The sequence below is a fragment of the Columba livia genome, chromosome 6 (assembly GCF_036013475.1).
Source record: "Columba livia isolate bColLiv1 breed racing homer chromosome 6, bColLiv1.pat.W.v2, whole genome shotgun sequence".
In the NCBI taxonomy this organism is placed as follows: Eukaryota; Metazoa; Chordata; class Aves; order Columbiformes; family Columbidae; genus Columba; species Columba livia.
The window spans coordinates 8,775,785-8,794,927 of record NC_088607.1 but is presented as its reverse complement, the minus strand read 5'-3'; the positions used below and the strand labels follow the sequence as shown (position 1 = coordinate 8,794,927).

Below are 19,143 nucleotides of genomic sequence, written 5' to 3'. Positions count from 1 at the left end.
TATAAAGCATAATTGCACCAGGTCCTCGAGGCATTATTTTGTGCAGTTCCAGTGACCTGAGGGGAGGGTTTGGCTTGCCTCGACCAGACCTACCATGTTCCATGCAAAAAGCAACATTGTCCTTTCAGCCATTTAAGAAGCCCCTTTACTAAGGTCGCAAATATAGTCAGTAACTCTAATCACGCTCTTGGTTGTTGTGGATCTTGGCTTGGCTAGGAATCGTTGGAGATAAACATCCTATTTCAAATAGGCTACTGAGCAGATGGTAGTGACTTTTAATCACAAGCAACATGAGGCAAATCTGAAATAATGCCCTTGAGATGAACAGTTTGCTATATCATTCCCACCATTTCGAATGCTGAATAACCTTGCCCCACGAAGAGAGCCATTTGTGATTTACGTACACATCTATTTCCAGCTCACTAAAATACTGACAGTCATTAATAGTTTTTCGCAATTCTTATTTTGGGCCACTCCAATGCCCACTGAAGTCAAAGCAGACATTTTCTTTGTAAGCCTTTGAAGACTCTACCTGCTGCAGTAATGAAATGTTTTAATTGCTGATGTCGAAGTCTGGAAGACCTACTAGAACCTCCTGCTCAATACTAAACATGAGGGTAGGGAGTAGTTTCTTTAGACACATGAAACCCTGAAACCCTGTTCCCTTCCCCAAAAAAGGCATTTTTTTAAAAAAACAACAACTTTCTGCAATTTGTGGAAACAGTATTTGGGGTCAGATACTGACCTTCAGCTCATGTCCTATGCCTGTGTCAGGAATTTTGGACAATTCTCTGCTTAGGTCAGTCCTGGGACGTCAGTACCAGGAGTACCAGGAGTTTTTTTCCATTATGTCCCTCTGATCCTTTGCAATGTTTCCAGAGCAGTCTGCTGACCCAAGGATGCTGCTGGCCATACGGTGTGACAGGTTTGCATTTCAGTCCTTGGGCTGCAATTTCCTTGCTTGGAAGCTTACTAACGCCATTTCTTAATAGCAATGTTTAAATAGTTTTGCTCGAGCTCCCTTACAGAACAATACGTGTTTAAGCTCTTTTTAGCAGGGAGCTGGTGAGAACAGTTTTCAAATGCTTAGCCTGACTAAACCATGTCTGCACCAAAAACCCCACCATAGTTTACAACATGCCTTCCACAACCCTGCTTAAAATGTAATGCCATGTAAATCAGTAGCAATTTTCTGACCAACCTTTTACCCAACTGTAGCTTTGCCATTTTATCTTCTGGAGAAGGACTCCAACACCTTGCTTCCATGTCCTATACCACTCACTAGGGAATCCACCCTCGCAGCTCATGGCAACAGCAAACACTTCCACAGCCAGATTACAGCAGGGTGCATTAAGAAGAGTGTGACCAGCAGGTCGAGGGAGGTTGTTCCTCCCCTTCTACTCTGCCCTGTTGAGGCTGCATCTGGAGTTCTGCATCCAGTTCTGGGCTCCCCAGTTTAAGAAATTACTGGAGGGAGTCCTGTGGAGAGCTACGAATATGATGCTTAGAGCACCTTTTTTATGAGGAGAGACTGAGAAAGACGGGTCTGTTCAGCCTGGAGAAAAGAAGCTGAGAGGGGATCTCATCAATATTTATAAATATCTCCAGGGTGGGTGTCAAGAGGATGGACCAGGCTCCTTTCAGTGGTGCCCAGTGACAGGATGAGGGGCAGCAGGCGCAGACTGAAGCACAGGAGGTTCCATCTGAACATGAGGAAAAGCTTCTTTCTTTTGAGGGTTCCAGAGCCTGGCCCAGGCTGCCCAGAGAGGCTGTGGAATCTCCTTCTCTGGAGACATTCAAACCCACCTGGACACATTCCTGTGCGACCTACTCCAGGTGAACCTGCTTTAGCAGGTGGGTTGGACTGGATGATCTCCAGAGGTCCCTTCCTACTCCAACCATTCTGTGATTCTGTGTGGATGAGATCTAAGCAAATAAGAGATCTAAGCACACCAGAGGGTATGCAGGGGAGGCCGGTTGGTGTTGCTGGTGGCAGGAAACCATCGCCTATCACAGGGACAGGGTGGTGGCAGCTGGAAGCTGCAGGCCCTGGGGCAGGCATGAAGTGATCCACTGACTATGGTACGGGCTGAAAAACCACACAGGGACCTCGAATCGGCTCTGTGCAGTGGCAGCCATTGACTTCAGCGGGAAGATTTGTTTCTCTGAAGCTCTGGGAAGGACTGGGAACATGCACATCCCTTAGCTAACCGTGTGTTTATTTACCCATAACACCGTCTCTTTGTGGTTTCATCTGCAGACTGTTACAACCGAATAAATGAAACGCAGAGATTAAACATCCAAGCTCTTGGTGTCTTGCTCCAGCATGTCTTGCTTAAATGCCTTGGGAGCACTGTCAGAGAAATGAATCTGTACAAATTGGTCTGGAGAGGAAAACGCACCTGCTGGGCTGCTGTACGGAGGCGAGAGACCCGAACGCAGCCTGCCTGTACTCTTATATATACAACACATACGAAGGCAGGAAGATTAATGGACTGACCAACTAGTCAGCAGAATATAATTCTTCCAAGTTGCGCAATGAAGGTAAAAGGACTAACGTGCTCCCCTCCCGCCGCCAGACTACATGTCCCAGCGGCCCGGGCGGGGCGGAAGGCGGCGGCGGGCTGGCCGGGCCGGGGGCTGCCGGGAGCATGGCTGCTAGGGAGGCGGGCGGCGCGGTGCTCGGCAGGTCCGCCGAGAAGCTGTTCTCTCTAAGCGGGTTGTTCGCGGTGTACAAGCCCAAAGGCCCCACCTCGGCCGGCGTGCTCAACCTCCTGAAGGAGAGGCTGCTCGCAGGTAGGGCCGGGGAGCTGGGGAGCCGGCTTGGGCCCGGAGGTGAGGGCTGGGTGGTGAAGCGGGGAAGTGGTGACAGGGAGGTGGGTCCCGGGGCAGGAGCGGGCCGGCCCGGAGGGAACGGAGATTCAGCCCCGAGTGTTTGGGGCGGGGAAGCCCTTCCCGGCCTGGCTGGGGGGGGGTGTCGTGTCTGCGCGTTGGTTGGGGTGCCAGAACCACAAACCCTGTCAAGCTGCTGCACCCTCTTCTGCACTCAGAAAACTAAAGGAGACCTCGAACTAAAGGAGACCTCGTGGGTTTGTTTTGTTTTGTTTTAATTTGATGATAGTTCACAGACATTGCATGGCCCAGACTGAGGAGTGCATCAAGTTGTGGGCTCCCCGGCTTAAGAAGTATAGGAATTACTGGAGAGAATCCAGTGAAGAGCTACAAAGCTTGATGAGGAGCCTAGAGCACCTTTCTTATGAGGAGACACTGAGAAAGCCGGGGCTGTTCAGCCTGGAGAAAAGAAGCTGAGAGGGGATCTCATCAATATTTATAAATATCTCCAGGGTGGGTGTCAAGAGGATGGACCAGGCTCCTTTCAGTGGTGCCCAGTGACAGGATGAGGGGCAGCAGGCACAGACTGAAGCACAGGAGGTTCCATCTGAACATGAGGAAAAACTTCTTTCTTTTGAGGGTTCCAGAGCCTGGCCCAGGCTGCCCAGAGAGGCTGTGGAGTCTCCTTCTCTAGAGACATTCAAACCCACCTGGACACATTCCTGTGTGATCTACTCCAGGTGAACCTGCTTTAGCAGGTTCTGCTCCAGCCCCTGCTGTTCTGTGATTCTGTGAGCAGAGCCATTCCTGGATACGTTCTGGTTCACTTTGTGGAGCTGCTGGGTCTTTGCGAGGCTCAGCATGTGGGTCACGCAGCAGGGTGAGCTGTAAGGCCATATTCACCACTTGCTTATGTGGGGCAGGCACTCATTCTCACCTAAGGTACAGCATGATGTGAGCCTTCATTTTGAACGGGTATGAGATTTGCCCCAGCAGAAGGCTGCAGTCCCACAGTGCACAGTGCAGGGGATCCCGGCTTGGCAAGCTGTGGAGCGCGGGCCCAGGGACAACGTGCACCTCCCTGCCAGAACGCTGTCAGCAGCATTGCTGTGGAGCAGCGCTGGCAGGATATTCAGCTTCAGTTCCACTGCCTATTGCTATTAAAAGTAAATCACCAAATGAGTGGAAACCACAAAGTGCTTCAAGGAGTTTGAAAGTCGGGAGCACAGTCTGCAGAAACTTCTTCTTTTGAACACATGGAAGCATGGGTGTCAGATATTAGGGGAATAAAAAGTGTGATCATTGCAAAGGTGTGAGTGACTGGCCTAGGCTGGGGTTGTCAAACTCCTTTTTACTAGGGGACACATCAGCCTCACAGTTGCCTTCAAAGGGCCGAGTATAATTTCAGAACTGTATAAATGTAGGAGTAGTTACATTCATACAGTCCTGAAATTACATTCGGCCCTTTGAAGGCAACTGTGATGTGGCCCCCGGTGAAAAGGAGTTTCCCTGGCCTAGACTATCTTTATAATGGATATGGGGACTTGATTATCTAGTATAGGCTTTTGGGCACTTGTTGATGAAGTGAGAACATGGGCTTTCAGACAGGCTTATTTAGGCTGATTTACTCTGTAGTGAACTGTAGTGTAAGTACTGACTTCAATTCAGCTTTGCGTGGAAGAGATTTAGCTGAATCATATCCGATTACGTGATGCGAAAGGCATAATGAAGAGATAATAGAAACAGGTAAGGGAGCTTAGAGCGTTTGTCCTATTTAATACTAATAAATAAGAAACATGGGAATCTGCAAAATTCCTGGAGTTATCAGCTGCCTAGGATGTCTGGTGGGTTGAGGTGTTCCAACAGCTTGAAAGTGGCAGTGAGCAGGTTCAGTTCATTTCAAGTTTCCACAGGGCTGTGTAGGTGCAAACAAACGTGGTCCATTATATGGAAGTAAATAAAAGAATTGCTCAGACTATGTAGCATAGAATTGTGTATAGTAGATGATTTTTGGGACTCTGCCGGTAGTTTGTGAATGCTTTGTTAATGAAACGTCACAAGTTGACTGTCCACCAGGTTTTCTAGTAGTTTTCTTTTTTCTGAACGTCTGTTTGTAATGGTACATAAGACTTGATTAGAATCTAATTGAAAATAGCTTGAAAATTGGTTGAGTTTGGGAATAGATCTAGATGAATCATTAGTCTTATTCTGTATAGCAATTTCTGCGCTACTAATTCATCGTTTAAATAATTGATTTTTATCTCCTTTAGTAATCTGGAAATATGTGGGCTTTTTGCTATGTTCTAAGGTCATCCTATAATGCTTCTTTTCCATTTCTATTTGCAGAAGCTGGTGTGCAAACAAATGAGAACAAAAGAAACAAGGTTTTGAAAATTGGACATGGTGGAACTTTGGACAGTGCAGCAGCAGGAGTTCTGGGTAATGAAAAATATAAATACAGTTATCAAAGGATTTTTTCAGGAAACATTTTCAGGCCTGTGTGAAATCAGAGGTGGAGTAACAATTTGGGATACACAGGGGGGGCTTTGTGGTTTTGCAGGAAGGGCAGGTTACTGTGGAGGAGCAGTCTGGGTTTAATTTCCTCTGCATATACTTTTACATGCATATAATGTGTTTCTTAAGAGGAGGGTATATTTCCACCCTCACCCACCCAAAATCCTGAAATAATTTGTGGGTTACTGCATGAAAATACAGACTTTTGTGTAATTAATTCTAGATTACCTCAGATTACCAAATCTGGGGTTTTATAGTCATCATAATTTTCTAAAGTATTTGTTCCAAAACTAGTGCTTTTTTGGAATTTTGAGGGAGCCTTTGAGGTTATAATACTCCCCAAATGAAAGATGTATAACAGAAATTCAGCTGCTGTTTTTTTTGAGGCTCAGCATAGAAATATATTTCACTTCATGCTGAATAAACTGGAGTCTTGCCGAATAAACTGGATTTGTCAAAGAGATTATTTTATTAAAGAACGGGATGTCTATATCACTGGTCCTGAAAAACTCATCTTTGGGTGTGGATTATTTCCATGTCAGACGTTGTCACCGATAGTTCTGTTGATGAGTAACACGTAAACCACAGCTTGCTTAAATTGTAGCGTTATAGCTCTACTGGGATAGAGGAAATAACAGCAATGCCTTTTTGGTACCTAAAATCAACAGGTACAAACTATGAGTAGACACTGGAAGTAAATCCCCTGTGTTTTGATGTGGTGGCTTCTCAGGAGGAGGAGATGTTTGCTGAGACTGTATCTCATAGAGGTCTATAGGCTGGTAATTGTCTTTCTCAGTCACCTGTGAACATTGCAAATATAACATTCTTGGGCTAGAAGTAAAGTCGTTTTGTTCCAATTTCCTATACTATGTGGCCACTCACTCGAAAATACCTTGTGTGTTGCTGAAGCGGACATTTTTATTTTACACAGATGTTCTTGTTGACCATGCTACTGCTCATGGTGGGAAGTCAACAGCATTGATCTATAGGAAAAGAAAAATGGCTTGTGCTTCTTAATTGCTTCTCCCACTGTTCTCTGATACCCAGCAGTCTCCAAAGCCTGCTCCTGTGGCATGACAAAAAGTACTTTGGCTTGATGTGCCTGGTAAAGACAGAGAAGTGCATCACCTTAATATGCTATGGATCAATCAAAAAATGCACAGAATCTTTTATACCACGGCCGTATAAAACACACAGAGAAAAATCAGTGGTAGCTGGATCAGAAAGAACAAAATTGGAAAGGAGCGGGAAAGGGAATGTGCCTGGATTTCTTGTGGGTTCAGGTATGATAATGAGGAGGGAGGGGAGGACACAACAGAAACAAGTGATTCAGTAGCACAATAGAAGTATTTATTTTCTGAAACCTCTAACCTTTCTTGATTCAACTGCTGTTTCCCAGATCTTATGTACTGCATGTCTATAACGTTGTTCATGGGAACTAGCTGGTACGGAGTCTTTCTTAGTGTGCCAAGTATATACTGCAAATAACTTTTCATCAGAAAGTATGCTTTTGTCTTTCTTTCCTTACTGACACCAAATGTAAGCAAGGAAGGACTTTAAAGACAGAGATACCTAATCTATGGTGTGTGTGAGTGAAAGGCAGCTTAGAGACCAGGTGGCATGTGATGGCCCCATGCTGGTAGGAGCCTGGAGCGACTGCTATCTGAGAGACAAAGTCTTTTGTCTGTCCCCATCTGTGGCCTCCATTGCATTTGGAAGGTGGTGGGAGCTGGGACTCAGCTTCTCCTTCTCACTATTTGGTGTCATATTTAGATACAAGAATCAAGAAATTGTAGGTCAAGTCTTAGTCACTATCTTCTTTTAATATCGGTCTAGAGCTATGGTTCCAGTTTAGTGTTTTCTTGATGTACCATAGGAATTGTAAATATTTGGCTTGTTTCTATATGGCAGTTATGAACTGTGCTTCCATAGTAGAAGAAAAGATGAAGAAGTATACAAATTAAAACCTAGTGATAAAGATTCTGAGGAGAACTATGGTTACATCTTTTAAGAATGATCACAGCTTCATAATGTGCACTCTGCGTTATGTAAGGAAGATTGGAGGTCCTCTGGCCTAGGAGAATCAAAGCCATTTATGAAAAGGTAGAGCTGAGTAATGATAATTCTTTCGAAATTAAAGTACATATTATTTAAGCCAAGCAGCAAATGCCATTCAAGAAGTGGTTTAGAGGCTGGCACGTTAAAAGTAAAAAAATCAGTTAACCCTTGTTTCACTCTGTGTAGTCTGGCAGGTTTAGTTTTTGTTTCTTTTCAATAATGCACGTGCTACACAAGCTGATGATTAAATGGGAAGATTGTTGGTGTCTTGTTCACAAAATCATTCAGTGTCTCTTTCAAATTATTCTGTTGAATCTCTACACTCTTCAGAAAATTTCAACTCAACAGTAATGTTGAAGTGTCAGTGATGCCATTGCATTGCAAGGAAAGTGCTTGGTTTAGAAGTTCTATCTGTGTGCTTATCTCCTTTTCTCAGCCGTATTGCAGCTCTTTCCTATCTGGTGATTATGACAGGAACAGGATGAACTGAAGGTGCACAAAAACTCAAGCACAAGGGCACGTGTGACTAGAAACCCTCAGGAACAAGAGACGGAGTAATCGAGAACAAGTAGTCTAGTAATTCTCAGAATATAAAGACTGAGAAGCAGTAGAGTACCTGTGTTTGGTTTTTTGTTTTAAATAAGTTCATTGTCTGATTTGCTGTTTTTGGAACTTGCTCCTGGTTAATGCAAAGCTGATTTCCTGCGAGCTCCCTTAAGCCCTGTAGTTTTATTAAAATCAAGGACATAAGCTGTTACGTATTCCATGAGTGGTATATGAAACTAATTTCCTTCTAAAATTTTCATTGTTTCTCATCTTCCTTTTGTTGCGATGGTTTTTTTGGATCGCTTTATGTAGAGAAAATAAATAGAAAAGCATATTCAAGGAAAGCACCTTATTGTAAAAAACTTTAAAATAAAGCTCTTTGTCCATCTGCTGCTTTTATGACAAGCTGACTGTTATTTTGCAAAACACTGGTTTAAGATTGAAAAGACAGTGGTCTGTATATACATTATAGGAGGGTTTGGTTATAGAAGATTTTTGATAGAGGCAGTTGGACCTTTTGATTATTTTACTTTCTTGCTGTAAGCGTGATAAACACTTCCATTGTACTATCTTGGCTGTATTACTCTTGGTCACTATCAACCTTTAAAAGGGCTATTTAGTTACAGTGAAAGCTGGATTCATTATTGGTGAGCCATAGCCTTCATCAAACCAGAGGCAGCGTTAATTGCACTATCCATTTCTTTAGTGATTAAAAGATAAGTATATCTGAGTGGTGCATTAAAGCATTTTAACAATAAATGGAGCTTATTTATCTTCTGCTTTAAACTTTTTTCCTTTCAGTAGTCTCGTGTTGTTTGAACATCAGATGTACTTTCTCATAAGCATTAATTCTGCACTAACAGAGCATGAAGGGCTATATTTCTGACTAGCATAACGTTTAGTAATGAATGGTGTTGAATAAAGGAACTGCAGAGCTGGTTTTGAAGTGTCATTTCTCCTTCTGTCTTTGCAGTGGTTGGTATTGGAAAAGGAACAAAAATGCTGAGAACGATGCTGGCGGGTTCCAAGGTGAGGAGTGCTGAATGACTTGGATTAGTGGGGTTTGGTTGTCTGTTTGTTTTCTTTTTCTCTTCCAAGGAAGAGCTGCATCAACCTGTGAAGATCTCAACCATCCTGCGTATTTAGTTTAAATGTGAATTTCAGTTCCTTTTTGCATTTAGTCAGAAATTTGATGAAGACTTTTATGCCCAGAATGGTTGTTTTAAAACCTTCGTCTTGTTTTTTGTACAAAATGTTAATAAAGACCAAGTTCCTATTTTACAGGAAAATTTCTATAATATTAAGAGTTTTTAACCAACAACAACAAAAAAAAGGAGAAAATCTGTAATGAAGATGGCAGCCAAGTGATGTTTTCAGGATGTAATTGTATATGACAGTTCAGTTTTTTGGTTGTTTTCCTTATGTGTATATAACATAATTGTTATTTAGCTTGCAGTAGCAGATGGTCTTTATTTCTTTTTTCTCTTCTTAAATACCATGGGGCCTAATGAGTGTTTTGCGTTCGTGATAGTAGCTATCGTTCCAGATTGCAGCTCCTATAGACTGGTGCTCTACAAGCACATGGACAGGCACATGTAAGAAGCCAAAGGTAACAAAAACCCCATGGCTGCATGAGATAATCCAGACTGGAGCGTTCACAGGTGGCAATCTTGTTCATTGCTGCTTTTGATTAGTTGTACTATGTCTTTGGTGAGTGCACTCCAGATTGTAGGTGTGACATACACAAACAAGTTCATGTACTCCCAAGAATAATCTAGTGGCGTTGATTCCTTCTTTGCAAGCAAAATTCTGTGGTTTTATCCATTATTTTAAAATGAGAAGTTTAGGTAAGAATGGCAGATGCAGAAATCAATTAAGCTTTCCGGATTTCATCTTATATTCAGGTAAAGTCAATAGTGAGCTCAGCAAATTGAAAGCCTTTCTAATGCATTTTATTCTGCTATTTTTCCCATTCTCTCCTGGTCTGAACACTTCAGCTCTTTACAGGTGTCAAACTGGTAACCTGAGGTAGAATTCCATTGACAATCTTCAGTTCAACTCAAAGGAAAATAGTGTGACAGAAGAGAACACAACTAGGATAAAAAGTTGTAGCTGTAGGGTCTGATCCAGAATTTACCGCAGTCAGTGTAAGTCTCTGCAGCAACTATAGTGGGTTTGCAGTTGGTTTGTAGGACCAGATTTCAGAAGCATCTGTGTTTGGAATATACAGTAAGCAGCTGGAGCTGGATTTGCAGTTGAAGTGTAAGCAGTTACCACCCGGCATCTCCTTCTGAAGAACTTTAAAGTTAAAAAAAGGCATTTGGATACTTCAGATAGATAAAGTCATCATAGCTAAATATTTGAAAATTGTTGACTTAATTAAATTGCTTTACATGTTTTTATCCGTTAAGCTGATGTTCACAGTGGAAACAGCTGTGATGGATGAAATAGCTTCAGCCTTTTTGGCAGAAGAGAGTATGCACAAGCTCCTTGGCATTGTGAAGTCCTGTAGGCAGTAGGAGTGTTATCCAGCCAAACGTTGTGCCCAGATACCTCAAGAAGGATTATAGCTGCTACTGAGGGACAAGGGAGGGGAACTTGATTCAGTGAGGTGAGCGAAGTTACATCCTTACAGTAGATCAGCTCTTCCACTGCAAATGTTTGTGTATTATGATGTGATGGAGAGTGTGAGGTAGGTACTGTCCTTGCCAGGAGGCATGGCAGTTGTGAGTCTTCCTTTGGAGCTTGTCTCTGCTTTCCTATTTTCTATTTATACTTGAATAAATTAGGCATGCAATAATTTGAGAGTCTTAAAGAAGGTGAACGGTCTTCCACAGATACCTATTTCTTTTTTTTTGACTACACTGACAACAATGGCTCATAATGTAGTGAGAGATCTCATACAGATAAATCTATGACATGAAGATTTTAGTATCGTTTTGTATCCTGTGCCATGTGCTAGGAGTTTATACTCTTGCTTCATCTTGTTTCACCATTGTCAATGCTAAAGTGTTTGCTGAAGTGTGATGTTTTTCTTTTGTTCCTTTGATTGCTCTAAAGATTCAGATGAACTGTCTGAGCCTCTTTGGTTAGGATTTACTGCTTGGTTATAGGAATGTATCTTGTGAAGAAATATCTCAGTCTAACATTGTTGGCAGCAGAGCTATGCTGAGTGGCCAAAACGTATGTTACTGCAGTAAACTCCATATGGTGGCTCTGCCAGAGATTGGACTATTTCTGATTTTTTTTCCCCAACATTGTGTGAAACTTTCCTGACTCTGTGTGGCAGCTCGGAACATTATCGCTTGATTCACAGCTCATACACATTATACAAGGAATGTTACTCTTGCAGTGTAAATCTAGTTCTCCGTTGGTTTGGCCTCTTTGTGAATTAACTCAAAACAAATAGAAATGCGCAGCCAAGGGCAATACCTACTTAATGTTCCAGATTTCTCATTGAATTCTTAATATTTATCCAGAAATAAAAATATGTGCAAGCTGGCTTAGGTTTTGTTTGTTTCCAAGTGAGGGTGAGAAGCGGAACACTCTTGGATCTGGAATTTAAATATTGAGCATTTAATACACGTTCCATAGGAGAATTGCTTTTCCTTCTTGCTTTCTGGGACTTGGTCTTGCTTGGACTTTTTGCACTGCATTATTTTGGGGGAAAATGTTTTACCATGGTTGCGAAATAAAGATAGTAGAATGAGAAAATATTTCCTGCTTCACCAGTAAAATGAATATGATGGGTGCGGGCCCATTTTTTTTAATGGTAAATTGTTTCTAAATGACTCAGTCTTATGGGTGACTAGTCTGTCTCAAACACAATGTAGAAGTGATTTCTGAGGGGGGAAATGGGTTAGAAAATGCTAGCTAGCAGCACAGTTTCCAAAGCGGTAATCCCGTTTTAAAGCCTCTCATCTGTCAGAATGTACTGTTACATAGAAGCAATGAGGTAAATGATCAGGGACTCATCAGAGAAGAAAATAAGGAAGAGCAATAGGCAATGAAATTCTCCATTATTCTAATACTTTGCATTTGGAGGAGATGTGTTTTCTGAGACATACAGCCTTTATTTTTAGGTGGGATAAACCAGGGTAATTGAAATTTTCAGTCTTCAGTTCTGTGCTTAATTTGTGTATTTTTCAGTGAGATAACATCTGGGTTCACCCTATGAGAATTTGAGTCATACTAGTGTGAGTGAAGCCAGAACTTGGACATCAACCAAACGGTGCTTGAAATGCCGGTCTCTCAATGAGCAAAAATCATCAGCATATTGGTTTTATCTGAGGATGGAACTTGTCATGGTCCACACACAATCTGGACCCTCAAGTGCTCAGTGATGTGAGGGGAATTGTCTGAGTACTTTGTGCTGCTTGCACAAGCTTGGGCAGAGACTAGTTAAAATAGAAAATTCAGGCTCAAAGGTTGTGGCTTCTATAGAACGAAGCACTATCCAGAAATAGTAATTAAAAAAAAATAATCCCAAACTGCATAGAGTAAAACCCAAACACAAAGACTAGAAAGAGAATACGGGCACGACGAAGATGCATCAGTGGCCTGATACGTGACAACTTCAATTTAGTATAGTTGTTAAAATCTGACTTCTTGTGAATCCTGGATGGAAAATGAGTGTTGGTTCAGTGATCAGGTCTCAAAACTTGCCAGTCACACTTGTGTCCTGTGAGAGAGGCTTTGCCTAAGCAGGAATTGGTTCAAATCTCGTGATTTGAGCTTAGACTTAGTATGTTGCAAAATTGCTTCTTTAGAGGGTTGACACCAGATGCTGCAGAACAGTGTCCATAAAAAAGGTCATTTCTTTACCTCCTGTGATTATTTTAATGTCCTAAAAATTAGGCTGTAATTTGTATCCCTTAACTTCTCAAACAGAAAGGTTGCTAGCTTTCTCCATGAATTCACTTTTTTGAATCAAGTCCTTGGCTTCCATCTTTTGGCAACGAGTTAAATGAATTAATAATGCATTAAAAAGTACATCTAGTAGTTCTATAAGGAGCAGAACTAATGAAGCCTTTTCTTGTGACTTCGTTTATTTACAGCTCGTTAGATACCGAAGCCCCATGTGGACTCTTTGGTTTCCAGTAATACAGTGGGGCTCCCTCTGGAGCCTTTTTCTTAGTAGAAGTGACAACAGATTTATTTCCTCTATTGGTCTGTTTTCAGGAGGCTTATAAGAACTTACTATTTCTGCAACCTCTATTCTTCTTCCAGCATTTGTGTATTTGAACATTGACATGCACATCATGATGGTGTAAACACTATTCCTTTGGAAATCCTAATTTTCTTTTTAAAAAGCCTGTATGGTGGTTTTTGTGTGTGTGTTTTGGTGTTTTTTTTTGTTTGTTTTTGGGTTTGTTTTAAAATGTATTTCAAAAACAGTTTGTGCTGCAGTTCATATATTTGAGTTACCAGCGCAAGAAAATTGCGTTGACTTTTTCCTTTTGAAGGATCCTCTTGGTGGTGTGTGCTCTTGCTTTTAATCTTAAAAGTATCACCAGCTGAGCTCTTTGCTTCATCTTGCTTTCTTTTGGAGCTGGGTAAAACCAAAACTACTTATTTCATAAAGTACATAGTGATATGTTCTGTTTTCTTTTTCATATTCTTATATTCTCTTAGAAGGGCAAGATTTGCGAGTAGTTGTAATACTTTTTGTTAGCCTAATTGGCATAGCACAGAAAACTAGGCATTTGGATATGCAAGCCCTTTTCTTAGATCTAAAACAGACTGGAAAACTAAGTGTGTTTTAGATATGGTTGGAGTTCAGTGAAGGAGGTGTCTTTTAGACCATTTCTGAACAAAAAAGTAGTTAATGCTTATGTCTGTGGTATTACCAACAATTCTGTGTGGGCAGCAGTTATAGGTAGGACCCCAAGACTGTTTGACACATATGGGCTGCATTTTATTACCTACTTTAACAAAATAGTGTAAGAAAACAATTTATCTCCCGTGTGGTGTAGCAAGGTTTTGTTCACAACTGATTAGCCAGGCTTCCAGTCATCAGGCAAGGGGGACTGTACATGCCTACCTGATGATTCTCAGATCTCATCTTGCTTGTGTTCTTCTGTGGTTTTAGCTGGGCTTCTGAATTGCATTTATATCATACCCAACTCTCTATATTTGCCTTGCGGGAATCCAAGTAAAAGTGGTTTGTTTTTGTCTTTAGCTCTTGCCCTAGGAAATCTTTCATCTGCAACACCTTCTTGTTTTTCACCTTCTTGTTGTTCATGCCCTTTTACATTCTCACACCTTTGTGGTATCCCATCCACAGTTACCAAGGCTCTGACTCAGTTTCTTTTTGAAGTGAGATGGGAGAGGTAACCAAAAAAAGAGGGCAGTATGTGACCTGCTCATTTAAACAAAATGAATTGTAGCTACACAAAATGTCATTACTTTGCCTCTGTTCAAGCCCAGAGAAATTATTGTTTCCTTACAAGGGAGGTAGGGAAGGAAAGCAGGAGATGATAAGGTCGTCTCCTAGGGGAAAAAGAGAGCCTGGTGGATTATACATTGTGGCATGTGAAGGGGCTGCTGTGAGGTAACATTATAGTGTGCCATAAATCTAAAACTTCTATTGAGCCTGTGTTTTTTCTGAACCCAGCAAAGTTATGAATTTTAGTTCCTAGGCTTGTTTTGAAAGGTGTTTTATATGTTTCCCTTGAGGAACAGGACTGGCAGATTGGAGATGGAGTGATTGTTTTATGAGAGATGTTAACCCACGGGCAGACGGATGTGTAGAATGGGTAGCTGAATTCTTCCTGACATGTAGTGGTTGCTTAATTTCATGCATTTAGTTATCGTTTTGTTTGTTAAATGAATTTTATTACATTCCCTAAATATACGTATAGGACAAAGAAATCTTGACATTTCTGTTAAGCGGTATTTGTTTTCTTATTGTGCAAACATTCAAGGAATATTTCCTTGTATGTTTGCACAATACAGTGCAAAGATGTCAAGCCTACTAATAAAACTTGTCCTACTTACGTCTGTAGTCTGTAACAGCTATATCCAAGTACTGCTGTAATAGTTTGCCTTTTTTTTTTTAACCGCTGCTGACACCTGAGAAAGTTTTTGCAGAATCAGAACTTTCTATTGTAATTTCGCAACTTCTTTCCAGAGCAGAGGAAGTTGGTTCAGAGACCAAGTGTTATTTATGTAAACGTAGCGTTGGTTTCTATCCATGTGTATTATTTTACATTACTGACAACGGATTTCTTGTTCCCTGAGTGCCTCAAGATATTAAGTAGAGATCAATGTCACTTTATGAAAGTATGGTTGTCCTCCTCACAAGGAAAATGCTTATATAAAAGGAAGGCTGGGAAAATGCATGAATGATGTTGGCAGTTATGTGTTTTGAGAATGTGTAGAAGGTGTTATCAAAGCTTGGAGTGGTGTCTGTACAAAAGACGCACCGAGAGAATGTTTATCCCGTGCAGTGGAGGATGCAGGAATCAGGAAAGCGTTAGCCGGATAAAATGGTCTTAAATGTGCCCCTTGCCTGTTATACATTGTCAACATTTTAATTACCCGTTACTGCAAAACATACATTTTTTTTAGACCTCTTTTTTGATAACAAATCATAAGGAGAAAAGAGGCTGATTTGAGTATCTGCTCTTTCCTGCCCTGCCCAGTATCCCCAAAACGAAGTTGTAGAAGAAGCAGCTGTTAAATAGTGTAGATACTTTCCTGTAGTGGTGCCCTCAGTAGGCTGGCTTAACATGCTCGAGTCTCTTTTATGCTCACCCCAGAGGCCTAATCTATTAATAGCTCAGCTTCATGCTCTATTAATATTCACACTTTTTTTAAACTGTTGAAAATCTTGAGGAGATTGCACCTATTGTGCTGCAGAAGCTCTTTCCTCCAAAAATGCAGGATATTTTAAGAGCATGCTCTAGTCTGATTTTTCTGTTCTTCCATTCATGAGGTCAGTGTCACCTTCTTTCCTCTTGACCTTTCTATAATTGTGTATATGTGCTACATGTACAGCTGGTTCTTGCTTGCATTCTTTAAAAAAAACCCTCCAGACTGCAACATGGCAAAGCTATTTTTCTCTTACTAAAAATCACAAGGAAAAAAAAGATGTTAGCAGATTTAAAGTAGCCATTCTCCATTGTTTTCTGTAGTCTTCCATTCTAGTAATTTTGAGATGCTCTTACCACTGCCTTCAAGAATTTACTGCATCTCCGCGTTAGCAATGGCTTCGAATTCACCTAAAGGCTTTCATGCATTTAATTTTGTCTGTGAATTTGTATATACCTATAAAGTCTTACCCCTCTGGAAGGGCTATCTTATATTTCTGGGCAGAGAATTTCCTTACAACTCTGTTTCTCTGATAGAAGCTGAAGGTCATCTTTGTTTGTTTTGTATAATCTGTGGTGTAGCTGCCAGACAGAATGAAGAGGCAGGTACAGAACAGGTGTTACAGCTGAGGATGAAATCTGAGAGCCAGCCTGAGACATATTGGTAAGACAAGTTTCAACAGAGAGCAGGCGTCCAAAAAGGTGTATATGAAGAGACTGCGGGTTACAAGCAGCTGCTTTTGCACATTAACCTGCATCCCCTCATGGATGTTCTGAGCCTGTATTGTGTTTAGAAGTGACATGTGGCTGTGATGCTACCTCGGGTGACCTGGTGTTCCTGTTACTGGTGAGACTGATCCTCTCCCATCCCTGTTCCTGCTCTCGCTTTCACTCCGAAATTTAAACTTGCTGCAGTTTTTAGCGATCACCTTAAAGCTTCTCTGAGCTCCAGGTAAAGTATTTTCTGTGGGTTCCTCTGTTACAGGTGGTTCTATTCCTTCACATTGAAAATCTAGTCACCCCACATGTTTGAGCTTTTAAAATAAGCTGACATAAGAGGTCAGAAAATCCTGTTAATCCAAGAGTAAAGATCAGATAGTTCTTCAGCAATGACAGTACAATTACAGCATCTAGCAGTAAATAAAATTTAGTGCAGGCTTAGCACAGAGTCAGCTTTTTCTTTTAGGACCAAAGAAATGAATGGTAGAGAAGAGAAACTGTAGTGTTTGTGTATGTTAAGAGGACAAGTTTGGTGTTCGTGGTTTGTTTTTTTGGTTTTTTTTTTTTGGAATTCGCTCTGTCGTAAAATATGGAACTCCTCCAGCATCCTGCAGCCTTTATTTTGCCTCTGTGCAACCTGCTTTTAAGAGATTAGGGCTCTATGCTTTTAATATATTGGAATCTGCTTAGTGAGAGTGCTTTGTTTTGGAAAATAATTGAAACTATGGCAACCCTTGTTTTTTTTCCAGCTTATTTGTCTACCTAGTGTACTTCTTTGGTTTGGGGGATGATTAGCATACTGGAAACCACTGGTAGCTGCTGCTGTTATACAAACAGCAAGTATCAGTTATGTGAATACTAAATCCAGAGCTCCTTAGTTGTGCTTTAGAAATCATTACACACAAAATGAATATTACTGTAAAACTCAGAGTTTAAGGCAGGGCTGTCAAACTTGTTTTCAATGGGGGCCACATCAGCCTGGCGGTTGCCTTCAGAGGGCCGAATGTAATTTTAGGACTGTATCAATGTAGGAGTAGTTACATTAATACAGTCCTAAAATTGCATTTGGCTCTTTGAAGGCAACCGCCAGGCTGATGTGGCCCCCAGTGAAAAGGAGGTTGAAAGCCCTGGTTTAAGGCCTTGTCACTATCTCAGTGACCTAAGTCTACGAAAATGCAAGTGCTCATCCCAGGCGTGCAAACTGATTGGGTTCAGCACAGGAGCACTGATTCTGATCAGCGCTTGCCTACTGCGTGTTCACTCTCCTTTCCTTCAGCTTCTCTAGAGCACTTGGGTTTTTGTTTTGTTTTGTTTTATGTTCCCTCAAACATGTCAGCCACGCGCAGACTTCAGTTTACATAAATTGACTTGTGAGTGTGGCTTCTCTTGCCCAACTTTCAGCCTCTTGCACAGGGGACTGCAGCCTTTTAAAATTTGTTTTCCTTTACACTTCTATGTTCACTTGCTGCTGTGATTAGAAAATGGGTCATCCTTGGATGAACTCTTATGAAGTGCCTCTTCCAGAGAGCTTGCTTGCCCGGGAAATTCTTGCAGTGGGAGCCATCTTAAAATCTTCCTGACAGTTACTAGTGACCTTATTTCGTAATTTCTTGTGTTTCTGTCTAGCTCTTCCAAAGTGTTGCTTCTCCGTGTTTGAAAAAGCTTTTAAAACATGTGATAATTTAAGATTTCAAGCCTCTGGCTTCTTTCCAAATACAACTTTGATATAGTAACAGTTAAAACTGAGAAGCTCTGTTCCCTGGTCTGTCTGGTATTTGCTCTGATAAGTGGGGCAGACATGCCTGGCGCTCAGCCCAGGGGCTGCAGCCTCCAGGAGTGCCCTGGCCGGGCTGTGCAGCTCGGAGCTCTGCTGGCTCTACAGCCCCCTAACAGGAGAGGATTCTTCTTCCTCCTCCTCCTCCTCCTCCTTTCACAGTTAAATACATACACTTATAAAGTCTGGCCTTTTTCTCTGGCTTTTTATGGATATACTTTCCCTTTCTGTGTTAGTATAAGGATTTGGATATGAAATAAAAAAGCCAAATTATGGCTATTCTCTTACTAAAACATTATTGTAAGCATCCTATGGTTTATTGCTTGTGAGAATTTTGACTGTGCCCTGTGGTTGTGACTTTAAACCCAAATTCCTCTTCCTAAAATCTGACAGATTTATTAGGTTTGTAATTTGTTTCTTTGGGGTTCCTGTAATCCATTTCTTTCTCCAGTTCTGGATTTTATGGCTTGTTTCTTTCTAGTCACAGATATGGTGGTAAATGTATGGCTGCTGGGGCACTTCCCTGTCTTTCTGGTCTTGTAGAGACTGCACCCACCATCCATGTCCCCAGCTGTGTGACAGAGCTTTTGCATTACATTGTCATTGACAGAGTGCAGTGGTTTGTCTGTGTAGAGCATCATCTTCAGGCTGTCTCACTAGTGTGAATGAGTGGCTTATACTCAAGGGCTTCTGATCACTTTGCCTTTTGTTTCAGTTGCTGTAACGTCAAGAAAGTGGTTTTCTAGAAGGCTGTGAGACATAGCTGTTCCCTAATTCAGGATAGGTGGGGGAAGGTCTCTGTGCCTTCGGGGTTGTTGTACTGTTGTACAATTGTGAGGCTCTGCTTTGGGACCCTGCAGACCACCCTCAGAAGTTGGAGTTAAC

General features: G+C 41.6%; 1 protein-coding gene across 7 annotated transcripts in view; it reads left to right on the top strand.

Moving 5' to 3' along the window:
* The first annotated feature begins 2,598 nt into the window (after positions 1-2,598).
* Positions 2,599-19,143, top strand: part of TRUB1 (TruB pseudouridine synthase family member 1) — a 30,301-nt gene continuing 13,756 nt past the window's right edge. For 4 of the 7 annotated variants that reach the window (XR_010473423.1, XR_010473426.1, XR_010473425.1 and 1 more), the window contains exons 1-3: positions 2,604-2,796; positions 5,179-5,271; positions 8,924-8,979. Coding sequence is in view for 2 of the 7 variants with exons in the window: in XM_021295456.2 (XP_021151131.2) it covers positions 2,652-2,796; positions 5,179-5,271; positions 8,924-8,979 (294 nt within the window). In the remaining 5 variants the exon portion in view is untranslated. Of the gene's footprint in view, positions 2,797-5,178; positions 5,272-6,318; positions 6,630-8,923; positions 8,980-19,143 lie in introns of those variants that run through there. The other 3 variants (XR_010473422.1, XR_010473424.1, XM_065066927.1) reach the window with 3 other exon arrangements.